The sequence below is a fragment of the Harpia harpyja genome, chromosome 1 (assembly GCF_026419915.1).
Source record: "Harpia harpyja isolate bHarHar1 chromosome 1, bHarHar1 primary haplotype, whole genome shotgun sequence".
Lineage (NCBI taxonomy): Eukaryota > Metazoa > Chordata > Aves > Accipitriformes > Accipitridae > Harpia > Harpia harpyja.
This window is the reverse complement of record NC_068940.1, coordinates 83,173,599-83,188,561: the sequence shown is the minus strand read 5'-3', so window position 1 is coordinate 83,188,561 and position 14,963 is coordinate 83,173,599. Positions and strand designations below refer to the sequence as shown.

Here is a 14,963-nt window from a genome sequence, read left to right as displayed (position 1 = left end):
TTTGAATTCTGCTGTTTAAATTGTTTTTATACCACTGTAGATTTATGCAAGTACTGAATCTCCTGAAGGTGTCTCAGACTGGCGAGGAGAACTTCTGCACGCTATTCAACAGCTTTTTGTGAGAGAACAAAATATTCTTCTTGCTGCGTTTCAAACTGAACTTGCAGAACTGGGCACAAGAGATGCAGTGATATTGATGAATCAGTTAGAGCACAGACTGCAAGAGCAGGTAATATAAAACATACTTTAGTCAAAGTGTGTTTGTCTACATTAAATTTTCATTTTGAACGTATAAATCCATTTAAAAATACATGTATTAATAGTAGTTTTGACAGTCTAAGGGTGAAAACAAGGTAAGACTTGCAGGAAGAAGAGGTGTCTTTAAAAAGAAAAACTGATGTGGTGTGGGAAAGAGATTTTTTGGGTGCACAAGCTATAGAAAAAATACAGCCTTCAGAGATCAATTTGAATGAAAACACAGTTGTCCTGCGCTTGATTTCATCAAGTTAATTAGAATTATGTTACACTGTCTAAGAGAAAAGGTAGCTTGTATATGTGGAGCAAGTTGAAAGAAGAGAAGGTGTTAAAGGCTGCTGTGGGACAGAGAGAGGTCAGTTATCTCCTCTGGAACATGGAAGGATTAGTGAGGAAAATTACAATTTGCCGTAAAACTGACAGCTCTTTTGATTCTATAACTTTGATGCCTAGGAGAGAAATAGAGAAAGTAACACGCAGTTCTTCCCTATATTATAATATTGACTCAATTATGACTTAATTGAAAATGTTTTGAATATATACGCACTATGAATATATAAGTAAATGTAATATCCAACCATAGATATTCTAATAAAATCTGGAGTTTTACTTTTAAATGTTTCTAATGCTAATAGGCTACTAACCAGAGAGCAGCGATGGACTGTCTTCAGAACGCAGACAGAAGAAGTTTGCTGATGGAGGTTCAAGTATTACATGCTCAGATGAACAGTAAGAAAAATAATCCGAAGAGAGAACAAGAGATTGATTCAAAAAGCCAAGGTGACTTCTGTCGTAATATATGTCTATTTCCAAATGCTTTCATGGCAGTGCTCATAATGTTGTAGGTGAACGAATACTGACTTCCTTTGCTCTCTGATTTTGATACTCGTGTTCTGACCATGCATACTTTTCATCTTTTTCAATCTTATTGGACTAGTTTTGCAAAAATTAAGATATAGTCTGTGTTCTTATGACTTGTATCAAATTGAAAGTGATACAAAGTTATTTCAATTGCTGTAAAAACTGGGCTTGTTTTTTAAGGTTATTTTCCATGTATGCCCTTCAGTGTTTAGGTTCAACAGCTTTGAAATTATCTAAATTGGATAGTCAGTCATAATGAGTAAACTAAGAAGCAATTGGAATGAACAACAAAAAGTTCAGAGAACATGTATACTTTAAAATTGAAGTAAATGCTCGCTGTCACAAGTATACATACGTACCTAACTTCAGTTATGTTAGTCATAATCCAAATGATACATATTGATATGGTTGCACACACAGCCTTTTAAACAAGTTTAAGGGTTGATGTGATTTCTTGGAAAGTATGAAAGGTATTCCAGTATAAAAGGCATTGTTTTGCTTTCACTCCGCTATTGAAAGAATATATTATTTTAAAATATCACTCTTAGTGATAGCCTTGCAGTCATTCTCTGTGCTATGGGAAACTTTACCCAAATAGGCAGTGTTGTTTGTTTACTGAGTAATTTTCATATTAACGGTACTCTCATTAGAAATGCTGGAGTATAACATGCAGCAGAAGCAGTCGCAGATACTGGAGATGCAAGTGGAGCTCCGGAGTATGAAGGACAGAGCAGCTGAGCTTCAGGAACAGCTGAATTCAGAGAGAATGATGGGTGCTGAGCTGAAGAATGAACTTGCACAAGCCAAACTAGAGCTTGAAGCAACCCTTAAAGCACAGCACAAGCACTTCAAGGACCTAGAAGCCATCAGGTGCAGCTTTCAGTGCCAAACTTTCTGTGTTGACAGTGAAGATGATCTTTTCTGTGTTGTCTCAAATCATAATACTGTTTTTATTAAGAAAGTTTATCTCATGTAATGTAAATGCTTCTCACTTTTTCTGTAAAACATACCTGACAAAAAATAGACTTCTGTTCCATTTGACAAAAAAAGTAATTCTATAGATTAAAAAGATCTGATTCATAGTTTGATTTAATGATTTATTAATATCAAATTTCTTTTTAAATTTTGACACAAGACTACTGTATACAAGCTAATAAGTATACCATATTTATTAAAGGTTTTTCTGCTTCTAAAACTGAATATGGAGAAAAAAATTGCAGAGTTAAGATGACTTTGCAAGTACTTCCATATGAAATTCTGTAACTTCTAAGTGTTGCTTTGGCATGGTCAACAGCAGAGATAACAGACCAAATATTTGGCACTCAGGAAAGCCATTGTTATTTATGCCTTTACCAAATGGATGTGCCGATGTATGGTATCTTAATGTTCAGCTCAGAGATAACAAATTAAGACAGAGTTTAAATTGGTATTACTTTATAGTTTACCTTACAGCCTTTACAGACCATCAGGAGCAAGATTCTTTTGCAAATTCATGCAAAATTGATTTGCAAAAAAAAAAAAGAAAATTCAGGGCATAGATTCTTCCCGCCCCACCTCCCGCGATGGATTTCTTTTGTTTCTTTCCTTTGAGACACATGGCAGCAAGATGCATTTCCCCTGCATTCTTTCAGATTTTGGCCAGTGACTGGATTAAGTTGAACACTAGCTGCCTCTGAGCCACCAATTCATAAAAAATGGCAACTAGAAAGTTAGCAGGACGAACACACTTTCTGTCATTTTTTGAGCTATGCAACTCTCTGAGTTAGGCTTGTTTTTCTAAATAGGCTTTTCACTGTTACTCTACTACATGAGCAGTGTTTTCAGTGCACAAGATGGAATAAATATCAAGTAACCGATGTTACCGTGATAGGATTAGAGCCGTTGTCTAATCTAAAGGTTGCCCATTTCTCTTTTAGGACTGAAGTTAAAGAAAAAGCAGCTGAGCTAGATATTCTCAAGGATACAATGGCCAGTGAACAGAAAAAATCAAGAGAGCTACAGTGGGCTTTGGAAAAGGAAAAAGCTAAAATGGAACGCAGTGAGGAAAGAGGAAGAGAAGAGCTTGAGGTATTCCATAATCCCAAATGGCCTGGAACATCAAGGAGCACACAAATATTCTTTTGGTTAACATTTCATCTCGGCTTACATTTTTGTCCAACGTGTGCTCCATTTTCTGTCTTCAACAGCTATATTATATCATCTAGAGCTGAAGAAAGACGTATAGAAGCAGAAGTGGCAAAGAAAGAAAAAGGCCTGATGCAAATTCCATTTAAATCATTAGGAATTTAACAACTATGCTTTTCAGGGCCAAGATGAAAAGATTCTGCTTTGTATAATAGCCCTCAGATATTCAAGGGGACAGGACACTGCTAACATGCTAACTGCTAGCACCCACTACAACCTAACTCATAAAAGATAGTATTTAAGGGTGTTATTGAAGGAGATACATTGTTTGTCTCCACTTTAAAAGTCAAAAGTTTCACCTCATGAAAACCAAACTAGGGAGTTTAGTTTAGGAAAAAATGCATTAGTAGCTTCCTTGGTACCTCTGCAGTATCTGACATAGTGAGGGAGAGAGCAGGTATCCTAGTACAAGTATTAAGACAAAAAAGCGATCACTTTAGCAGCATAGGTTTATTTACATCTTGAAATCTTAACTTGCAAAATCACTTTCACAGTTTTAGAAAGTAAAAGCAGCTAGTTATCTTCAACTAAAGAAATACGGCTGTTTGTATCTCATTACAAAGTATATGTTACAGATACTCTTTTATGAGATGATCTGATTTTAGAATAAAGACATCTGTAATACATTTTAATATCAGATGTAACTGCAGAATTCAGAGTATTGTCACATTAATCATGAATAGCAAAACCTGTTAAAAGCAGCATATGTAGAGGTAGCATATTTGCAATTTGCCAAAGATAATGGAAAGTATACACAAATGGCTTTAATCAATTCTTTTCTTCTGTTTTCTTATGGAAGGATTTAAAATTTTCACTTGAAGATCAAAAACAAAAGAACTTACAGTTAACTAAACTTTTGGAGCAAGAGAAACAGCTGTCAAATGATCTGCAACAGAAAATTGAATCCCAAGAAGCACTCAGTGCTGCCCAGCTGTCACGTGAACGAGGCCGTAATTCTGAGTTGCAGGTGCTTCTTGAATCAGAGAAGGTTCGAGCTCTTGAAATAAGCAGTGCCCTAGAAAGGGAAAAAGAGCTATGTGCTCAGCTTCAAAGTGCTGAAGATAAGGGGCAAGCTGGAACACCTAATCCATCTGAGGAATTACTTAAAGAGCTACAGAAACAAATGGATGAGAAACATGACCGTATAGTGGAGTTAGTAAGTGAGATGGAGAAGTATAAACTGGAATCTGTGCAAGTGAGACAGCAAATGGAAAAAGAAAGGCAGATCCAGAGGAAAGCATTACAAGCAGAACAAGATGCTAACATAATAGCACAGAAGAAACTCCATGAACTGGAGTCCAAAGTGGAAGACCTTCAGTGGCAACTTGGGGAAAAGAAGCAAGAAGTTCATAAATTAGGGAATGAAACAAAGAAGTTGCAGGAAATAATCCAAGAACTACAGAAAAAACAGCAGGAGAATGAAGGAAGAAAGGAAGCTGAAAGGACACCAAGCCACAATCCAAATGAGGTACAGTAGGACTGAGAGAAATGTGTAATACTGAATTGTGCAATTTAGCTTTTAATTATTTTGTTCAAACAGCATTGTGTGTCACTGTGCCTTTACTCAGTTTATAAAACAGCCTGCAGATTACAAAATACGGGCACCAGAGGAGGGGAAAGGGAAAGCACTCCAGTTTTGCTACCTAAAACTATTCACATGCATCCTCTGAGAATGAAGCTGTAGAGGTGTGTAAGGAGAAGCGTGAGCAGGAGAAATGTGTCTGAGTGTATACACACACTTTGTGTCTCAGTATAGGAGAAGAATATTCCCTGCACCCAGTCACAGAAATGAGCTGTTCCTACTCAGGAATGCTCCAGGTCAGTGCTCTTAATCTTTAGTTCATAAACCACAAGTGGTCTTTGAAACATTTGAAAGTGATCTCCCAATAACTTCAATAATTGAGTAAGTAATCAAACAACCATATGCATGAATATGTATATGTTAGCAAACAAAATAGAAGGAAGAAATCAAGGTAAAAAATTAATTTAAGAATATAGCCTAATTTTTAGATGAATGAAAGTTGGAACCACTGTTGCCTGTAATTTTTTCTCTCTCATAAAAGGTTTGGAAAGTTTTAAAATTATTTTTAAATTACTTTTAAAACTCTTCAGAAACTTCCCTGTAAGAGATAAGTGTTGCTGGGTGAGTGATTTATGGATAGTCCCAGAGAGGTTTGACAGGAGACTTGCCTCTTTGCTGACCATGTTTTTGCCCATTCTGCCATCATTCCATGCTTTCTGGAAGCTGTCTGTCTGTGGAGCCAGGAAGGAAATTTTTCTCTTCACCTAATTTGGCTACTGGTTTCGATCTTCCAAAGCATTGGAAACTACCCACAGCTAGAGACAGGTTGTTGAGTGTATCGGTAACTGTGATAGCATCAGCGTTCCTGCCACGCTCAGTTTGTGCACCTTGCTCTTCTGCTCAGAGGTGACTGCCAGCAGTGCGGGCAATGAAGAGTCTTCCCTTGGATCAGGTTGGCAGTGGCTGTTGGGGCTTTTTCCCCTCCTCGGCAGCAGACAGTGTGATCTGCTTTCCAGATCACAAAGCAAAGTGGAATTGCTCACACGGATTCAACAAATTTGTGGGAAGCAGAACCACATTTTTAAATGTGCTTCATGTAGAACACCCTTTTCTCAAAATTAGTGGAAACTGTTCTATGCAAATTCTTTATAAAATTGAGTCGATCTGCCTGGAGTTTCAAATAATGAATCTCCTGCTGCTTCCTGTGATATTTGCAACACCCTCCCTTTTTCCATTGGTACCACACCGTGGCCAAATATTCAAAGGCGCAGCTGTAGACTCAGGTTTCTTTGGGAGGACTAGCATTTCTTCCATGGCCAGTGTTGAGGGGGTGTTAGCGAGGGTGAGGAGTACGTGTTCATTGCATTGCTTCGCTTGTGGCAGCATCAGTGGTATGGTTGCCTGTGACTGTGGACTGACCTCCATGACCATGGTGGGCTTTTCCAGTCCTGTTCCTCTGACTATGGATTGGTCACCGAAACACATGGGCACAGTTGCCCAAATTCCATGCACAACTGGTAAAGGAGCTGCTGGCAGAAGAAACAGAAATGCTGGGTGGCTTACTGCAGGCTGAGTTTGTTGAATGGATTCACACTGTAGCTGTATGATTACTAGATCTTAGTCAAGAGGCATCACACTAGACCATTCACAAATAATAGTTTAGTAGTACACTACAACAGTAGTGTAGTCACCCTAAACTCCTTTCTGTGTCAGAATTGTTTGTTCTTCAGTTTCTGGGGGCGTTTCAGAATCAAATGTTTCCATTTTAAAGCACTGGACCACATGCATTCTATATATATATATAAATACATATTTATATACAGACTACCTGGGATGCGCCCAATGACAGAACAAGAAATTGGGTTCTCCAGCAAAAAATGGAAGGAGCTGAGACAAATGAATTGACCTACCCCACACTGACAGGAGGAGGAGATCTCTCTGCTGCTACTGAAATTCTGGAAAATGTCAGACAAAAGCTGCAAAACACATCTCCAAAGCTGAAGCAGTTGGCTCGGAAAGCTGCTAGCAGGTTAGACCACTCTTCAGCTACTTGGTTTTTTGTTAACAGGAACCAGGAAGCTAATATATTGGGTTTTAATCAATTCACAGACTGCAGGCCTAACTGATTTTGGGGTTGTTCTAGTTTTGTAGTATGTGCCATTACTTGAGATGTACTGATGTAAGACAGGATCACAGAGTATCAAGAGCAGCTCTAAATCTTAAGTGTTTAATATAGTCCTTTATAAGTTACAGCAAAATTGTCTTTTTTTTCCTCTGAAAAGTGATAAAGTTTATTTGGTTATGGTGTAGGTGGATCATTTTAAAACAATTTAGTAATGAAATAATTCACTGTATTAGGAGATGAATATAGGGATTATTGCTGTGGATCATCCCTCTTGTTTCCCCCAGCAAAAATTAATATTTTATGGTCAGGTGAAGCTGATCTTGATTCTTATTTTCTCAGGTTACTATCTCCTTAAGAAAAAGAAAAATAGTATGGTACCAGGTCTATGGGAGGTTTGAATCTGTTTTTATTTTGCTGTGATGGTGATTTAATATTAAAGATTCATTCTGAAACATTTGGGCAAAGTGGAATTGCTCACACAGATCCAACAAATTTGTGGGAAGCAGAACCACATTTTTAAATGTGCTTCATGTAGAACACCCTTTTCTCAAAATCAGTGGAAACTGTTCTATGCAAATTCTTTATAAAATTGAGCCGATTTCATTTAGACTCGCTGAGCAGTGTTGAAAATGTTGCCATGTCTCCAGTAACTATGCTGAAGTGACTTGCAGAAGTCCCAGTGCGTGTGGATCGATGGAAAGTCCTGTCAGGCTGGCTTGTGGTGTCAGACTATACCTGCTGCTGAAACTGTCACTTTTGTTTCAGATTACAGTTTGAAACAGCAGATGATCAAGACTTCATTGCAATACAAAATGCTATTGAAGAAGTTATTTCAGAGCTGCAAAAACTGCCTGGATTGTCCTATGTGGAAGAGGTGAGAGTGCAATATTGTAACTTTGGTGGGAGAGTTTGGATGATGAGCTGTGAGCGGAAACCAGCAAGGAGTTGTTAAGTCTGTCTTACCCAGATCTGTACTTTCTAGAGGAAAATCTGCTCCAGTGAGTGTGCTGATTTGGAGTTGAAGTGTAAAAACCCCTTTCCTTTTATTTTTTCAATTTTAGTCACCTTAAAAGTGAATTTTCAACTTTCAAATAAAAACTTTTCCAGTTTAATTATAAATTTTTGAATCGCATGGCTTTTTCTTTAAGAAAAGATATTTTCTGTTCAGTAGTATTTCTGTAACTGAGGAAACTTTCCTCAGTACTTCCCAATATTAAAATCAACATTCAATATTTACCATATTGTGTTGATGCAACATATTTACTTAAACTGCTCTGTATTTACCAAAGGAAAGGCAGTCAAGTAGTGTGCACCTGTGCAAAAAATGAAATGAGATACAAAGCATTCAGCAATATTTGATTTTAACTGAGCTTGGCTAGGTCCTTGCCTGCATTTTAAGCAAGTGTTTTCAACATGACTTGAAAAAAGCTTTGAGGCTTTTCTTTTCTTCTAAGTTAGATGAATCTAAACATAGTAGTAAAGCTTTGCAAATTGTTGTCTGGTACAGTTGAGCTTGCATGGAAATATTCTGCTGTGATGTACAAGGTAAGCATAGAAGAGAAAGTCACATTGATCTGTAGTTTACATGTACACTTATGTTTTCTTTATATGTGTTATTACAAAGTAATTGTCATTATCTACAAAAGTTTTTCACCGTAAGCCAGTTATTTTCAAGTTGGATCTAATAGAAGTTGGTTTGGTTTTCTTTCTTCCTTCTAGCTGAAGCTAGTGCTACCACCAGGGACTCCATCTAGCTCACTGACTGAGAGGCTGCTGAGGCAAAATGCTGAGCTGACAGGCTTTGTGAGCAGACTGAGTGAAGAAAAGAATAATTTGAGGAACGCTGTTATGAAACTGGAGGAAGAACTGAGAAGATACCAGCACAGACAACCTTCTGGAGACTATGTATGTCTTTAGTGGTGCTGATATAATGATGTATATATAGGCATTCTTTGTCCTAGTCACCTAAATGGGAGTGATCAAGCTGTCTGGCTTTCTTGGCTTCCCTCTGCAGAGTGAAGAAATGGGTGTAAGTTATTCTTGTCCTGTGGTCAGTAGATCTCATCTCACTCTGTTTACAGTAAACTTTGTGATTTTACCCAGCTTCTATTTGTTAACTGCTCTATTTTTTTAAATTCCATGTGCTTCTCTTTTTGATTGGTATCTTGTCACTGTGATGAGTAGCGAATAGATCCAGATAGCTTCAAGATCATGAAGCTAGTATGATCCAATGAGGGGGATTTTTTTTGGAGAAGCTATATTTTTTAGGACGTTTATCAGGCTCCTAAACTCACTGCTGCTGAGGTGTTAGGATGCAAAGGTGGCCTCAAATCCAATCAGTGGGTAGGTCTTCTCTCATTAATTTTATGAGCTCTCCACCAAACCAATGACTAGAATGTCACAGCTCAAGCTTTTCCAGCCTATGTGGTTCAAATTCAGTTTCTTTTGTCTTCAGTCTTCTAGACACTCATCAGATGTTGGAGTTAATATCGATACTCTGGTTGCCTCTGAGAAGGAAATTTGGAACAGAGAAAAGCTGTTACTGCAGAAATCTTTGAAACAAGCCGATGCGGAGCTCTCCAAGCTGAGAGCAGAGCTCAGGAGCGAAGCTTTCCTCAGAGAACTGGGATCAGATTCTGAAAATGCTGTTTTAAGGGTAGGAAGAATTTGTTGCCCGCATACTAACTACAGCCGCTTTTTTCATTTTGATTTGGGCCTATTTTTCATTGTGTTCACTCTGCTTATTCTAAGCAAACAGGTATTAATTCAGTTCTAAAATTTTCATCCTCAGATAACTGACCCTTAGTTTTTCTCCACAAGAATGATATGTAAGCACCTATGTTGTCCTTCTGTGTGTGCTCTATTTTTCGCTGCTCTGGTGATCCTCATATTATGAAGCTACATTCAACAAGTGTGAGCAGTAGTGCAGTCTTCTCCATGATAGCAAGAAATCAATAATCACAGAAAAGCTGTAGGGGTAATGATGTCAAAAGTCTTAGAACTGTAATCATTCTTGGAGCTTATGGGGCTTTTTTTTTTTTCTCCTTGTTGTAGAGAATTTATGGCAAATACCTACGAGCAGAGAGCTTTCGGAAAGCTCTCATATATCAGAAAAAATATTTGCTGCTGTTACTAGGCGGATTCCAGGAGTGTGAGGAAGCCACGCTGGCCCTCATTGCACGAATGGGTGGACAGCCTTCCTACACAGACCTCGAAATCATCACACATCATTCAAAGGGTTTTACAAGATTTCGCTCTGCAGTCAGAGTGTCCATCGCAATTTCAAGGTAAGCTTGGACGAAGTTCGATTTCTAACAGATATGACTGTGCAGTTTAATATATACTTTTCTAGCTCTCTAGTGGAATCTAGAACTTGTCATGTTCTATCCTGTTGAAATTACACATTTTTGGTAGTCATGAATATAGTAGATACTGTGTAGGGTGACAAGGTGAGCAGAGCATAGGAAAAATCCGTAACAAGAATAAGCAATATTTGATAATCAAAGATGGAGTGTATTGGATAAAGTCATAATATTAGGAAAAAAATTATTAGCAATTCTAGGGTATGCACTTACCTACAAAGGTATTTTCTGCAACTTAATTTCCTTTAAAGGTTAAATTCTTACGCATAAGTATAATACAGATTTATGAACTAATTTTATCTGTCTAGGTAGTCCTTTGAATTAACAAGACTTTAGGTCTCAGACTGAGGATGAATAGGAATAGATGAAGAAGAACAAGTGAAGGTTACTACTGCATAGTACTGCCATGTTCCTAGCAAACCTTCTTCTCAAAGGTTTGAACCCCCAAGCACTTCTGCTTGCTATTGGTCTGAGCCTTGTGTGTAGTATAAATTCAAGGAACTATTCATGTACCTGTTGTAAGTGAGGCTTTTACTCGTAGCACTCTGTAGTCACAATTTTGGGGATGTGATAGGGCAAAAAGTGTATTTAGCATGATTTTAAAATGCTGATGCCCTGTTGCTTAGGTGCTTGAGCCATTTGCTGTCCATTTGGACTTATGCAGCACCTCTGGAATCACTGGAATTGCAGAAGTGAAGCTGAAAGCAGATTTGGACAAAAGATGTTTTTCTTAGGGATGTGTATAAAGATGTTTTCTACTTGATCTTCAGTTTTTAGATGCCCATCCATTAATTTTGCTTGGTGTTCAAGAAATTCTTATGCCTTCTAGAATACAACAATCAAGATTATTTTTAGCAGACTATTTCATTTATCCTGAGGGTTTTTTTGTTTTGTTTTGTTTTTTTGTATTTGAAATGCAGAATGAAGTTCCTGGTTCGTCGATGGCACAGAGTTACAGGTTCTGGTATACTAAGTATCAATAGGGATGTCTTTAGCCAGAACACAGGTAAATCGTAGTCCAGTAATGACTGAAAAAATGGTATTCACAAGTCTGCTTAATTCACACCACTGCTTAATGGAAGTGGTTTTTTATTTGTATTTTCCTCATGTGGAATGAATGGCGTGCTGTTCCCCCTTCCTTTTGCTATAATTGCTTGGATTAACATATTTCTCAGGTTTCTGATAGTTTCCATGCTCAGCACAGACACTAATCTATTTGCTTTCTCTTCAATCTTGTTTTGCTCCATTGTGGATGGGATTTAAAAAAATATGGCAACTTTCCCTATGGAGTGTGTTTGTAAAAACAATTTTAGCTGCATCATTGGGTTTCTCTTAAGAGACCTGCACCCCTAGCTCCGAGAGAGGACACTGAGGACAGGGACGGACAGAGGAACCGTGGTAACTACAGGACCCCACAGTGGTGACAGAGCCTATTTATTGACCAGCCCTCCCTGGCCTTTTCCTCAGAACAAAAGCCTGTCATTCTTTTGTTATAGCTTAAAGTTTGGGAAATCCGGTTTTCTGTTTGCTTTTTGGTGGGAGCCTAAGGAGAATCAGAAGCTTCTTTATTAATTCCTGGCTATCTAGGTCTGCACTAAAACTCTGTCCTAGTCAGTCTGTGAAAGTTTTCTCATAAACATCAGTGAGGCCAGGATTTCACCTCTGGTTTTCTCTGAAGCAGTCTGAAAGTGGTTTACATTTGTTGAACACCATTTTTGTGATATGCAAACAGAAAACTCACATTTGAGATTCCCAGGAAAGTGCAAAAGGTGTTACTTTTCTTTTTTTAGTTTTCAAGACATTGCTTTTTATATTTCTAGGTAATGAATTACGGCCTGATTCATTCTCTGGTGGCATGGATCTCTATGGAGAACAAAGGCATTCCTATAGATCCAGGTCAGACATAGAGTCTCCTAGACCTCCTGTAAACTTTCAGCATAAGTATGTCTTATTTTAGATTATCATTCTCTATCAGAACACTGTTTAACTAAATGAATGCATCAGTGCCTACTGCTAAGGTTTGTAATCTTTGATGCTGTAAGATTTTTAGCTTTTTTTGCCTTCAGTGTGCGTTTACTCATCGCTTGATCAAGGCCAAAGCTTGCAGACTTCTGCTGCCTGATTCACGTCACGTTCTTGGAACTGGTGGTAGATGACTGGGTGGAGCAACATTTACCTACGTCTGTAGAGCCTAGGCTTTGTGACCAAGCAAACCACCGCTGCCTGTCCACCTTCCTGGTTGGCAGCGGGGTGTGGTGCAGGGAGGAGCTGCCTCAGGTGCCCTCAGCCGAAGGAAGGGAAAAGCAGGGCCGCTCGCTGGGGCTGGGGAGAGTCATCTGGTTACTGCGGGCTGGGAGGAATTGCTGCGGCCTCGTGGCCAGAGAGTGGGTGGAAGCTGCTTGGTGGCTCCGCTGCTTGCTCTTGATTAAACCCTTCTGGCTGTACTGAGCTGTGATACCAGAGGTATCAGGGAATCGGATGCCACTGAAACCAGGTATTTTTTGTCAAAGGCAGCATTTTTATGAGCGCCATCAGGCTTTGATGAGTTTATACAAAGTTGTCGGATCTTTATTGAATATCAGATTCTAGCCATTTTGGTTCTTCATTTTTATATAAACCACCTCAACATTTGTAATCTTAGTTTGTGGCAACCATAACAGTTTACATGGAGAAAATGTTTAATCTATTTTAGCCACTTTGGACTTTAACTTATAGAAAGGAACAAAGAGAGACAGAATCCTGTAAAGATGGCTGTGTCCTTGTTCACGCAAGCTTCTTAATAGGAAAGCAGCCTTGAATATGCCACGGCTTCTGCTACAGTCTCAGTAGGAATTTGCTGGTCAGTCTTTGTCCCAAAGAAATGCAGCAACTAATCAGGTGAAAACAAATCAGTAGAAAGAAAAGGCAGCTGGGAAAAGTGGTTTCTCTGGGGAAGGCAGTATGATGGCTTGGGCCATAAATGGCAGGGAGGTTAAATGGGTACGATGTGCTGGCTACCACATGGGTAAAGTAAGGGACGTGCAGTCAGTAAGGTATTCCTACTTACAGTATTTTGCTGTGTCTGCTGATACTTCTGTTTTATTTAAAATTTCACTTTTTAAAAACATCTGTGTTCTTCTGCCCCTAGGTTCCACGGTATGCATGCTGATTTAAACCCAGTCTCTTTCGCCTGTTCTCAGCTGCAGAACTATGATCCTGAAAGAGCTTTAACAGATTACATCAATCGGCTGGAGGCACTACAAAGGCGGCTTGGCAGCGTGCAGTCAGGTAAGGGCTCAGGCAGTCCTCCCCGTGGCTCCTGGGTAGCACAAGGCACAGTTCCAAGTTAGAAAGCATGTGCTGTTTCTCTGAGATACGTAAAAAACATCTTTGATTTTAGGCATTTTCAGCCTTAGACAAGAGGCTATTCTGAGCTGTAGCAAAAAGCTTATTAAAAATAAAATTGTTAAATTCTTTGAAGGGAGACATTCAAATGTGTGCTTTAATTATAGATTTTGAGTTTATTGGCAACACTTTAACTTTCTGTGATCTCTAATGAATATGCAGCAAGGATTCAGTTGGCATCTTATTAAGATTTAAGCTAGATGGAGGAAAATGTACCCAAAAGACTGAGGAGTGGGGAATTTCTCCTCCTCCCACTTTGATTACAGAAGTTACAGCCTTTTTGTCCCATAGATGATGGTAATTTTTGTGCTGTAAAAGGAATACGTCAAGAAAATTGTCAAATCAACAGGATGTAATTTATCAAACTTGATTTTTGCAGTTACTGTGTCAAAGTCTTACTTCAGCATAAAATGCATCATTTGAGGAAGTTTTCTTAAAAAATTTCCCATGTAAAATCTTTTCCACTTATTCATCTAAATAACATGTCATTGGTGAATCCTCATCTACTTATTCCAAGTAATCTTGATGAAGATCTTTCTCCCTCTTACAGGTTCGACTTCATACACTCAGTTGCACGCGGGTATGAGAAGATAATAATACCCTTTCAACATCTCCATCACTGGCAGTGATGTTAATGGATTGCCTTCTGTAAATCTGTGCTCTTTCTGTGCTTTTGTATAATGTGTATATTGTGGGACCAATACGAACACAGCTAGACAACTGTCTACAGTTCCATCCTGGCACACCCACACAGACTGGGATTTATGTATATAGACACTTTGTGTTCATGAAAAAAAAACCCCAAACCCAAAAACAAAGAAACCCACCCCACCATTAAATTACATGTATATTTGTGGAATGCTAATTTAAATGATTAACTTATGAAGTCTGTATTTATCAAAAGGGTGTGAAGATGAAACTTGTGTATTAATGAAATTAAGCCACATTCAGCAAAGTTTACTTGCACTTTTTCTGGCAAGGCTACTGAAGTTACATGACTCTCATATTTGCTATGGGCAGCGCAGACAGAATATCACTTGTAGAGACCTATTTTTGTAATGGTAGAAGTTTTGAATTTTATGGGTATTTTGTCAAAGTACTGAAATAAAGATGACTTCATGCTTTTAACTGTCTTCAGGAACCTCTCCCTTATTCACACTGCGCTCCTCCTACTCATGCTGGCTACAGCTTTACTTTTTACAGATTCCAAAATACTGCTACTGCCAAGAAGAGAAGACAGGTACAAGCTTGGTTTCTGAAGACCCTGGTC

At 38.5% G+C, this 14,963-nt stretch overlaps 1 protein-coding gene across 9 annotated transcripts in view; it reads left to right on the top strand.

Moving 5' to 3' along the window:
* Positions 1 to 14,821, top strand: part of AKAP9 (A-kinase anchoring protein 9) — a 123,942-nt gene extending 109,121 nt beyond the window's left edge. For 8 of the 9 annotated variants that reach the window (XM_052802516.1, XM_052802508.1, XM_052802480.1 and 5 more), the window contains 14 exons: positions 41 to 229; positions 891 to 1,035; positions 1,767 to 1,986; positions 3,033 to 3,183; positions 4,100 to 4,768; positions 6,646 to 6,851; positions 7,713 to 7,821; positions 8,667 to 8,852; positions 9,403 to 9,603; positions 10,002 to 10,234; positions 11,230 to 11,315; positions 12,130 to 12,250; positions 13,437 to 13,576; positions 14,244 to 14,821. In XM_052802516.1, coding sequence (XP_052658476.1) covers positions 41 to 229; positions 891 to 1,035; positions 1,767 to 1,986; positions 3,033 to 3,183; positions 4,100 to 4,768; positions 6,646 to 6,851; positions 7,713 to 7,821; positions 8,667 to 8,852; positions 9,403 to 9,603; positions 10,002 to 10,234; positions 11,230 to 11,315; positions 12,130 to 12,250; positions 13,437 to 13,576; positions 14,244 to 14,287 — 2,700 coding nt within the window. In that variant the 3' untranslated portion in view covers positions 14,288 to 14,821. The remainder of the gene's footprint in view (positions 1 to 40; positions 230 to 890; positions 1,036 to 1,766; positions 1,987 to 3,032; positions 3,184 to 4,099; positions 4,769 to 6,645; positions 6,852 to 7,712; positions 7,822 to 8,666; positions 8,853 to 9,402; positions 9,604 to 10,001; positions 10,235 to 11,229; positions 11,316 to 12,129; positions 12,251 to 13,436; positions 13,577 to 14,243) is intronic. The other variant, XM_052802470.1, reaches the window with a different exon arrangement.
* The last annotated feature ends 142 nt before the right edge of the window (positions 14,822 to 14,963 follow it).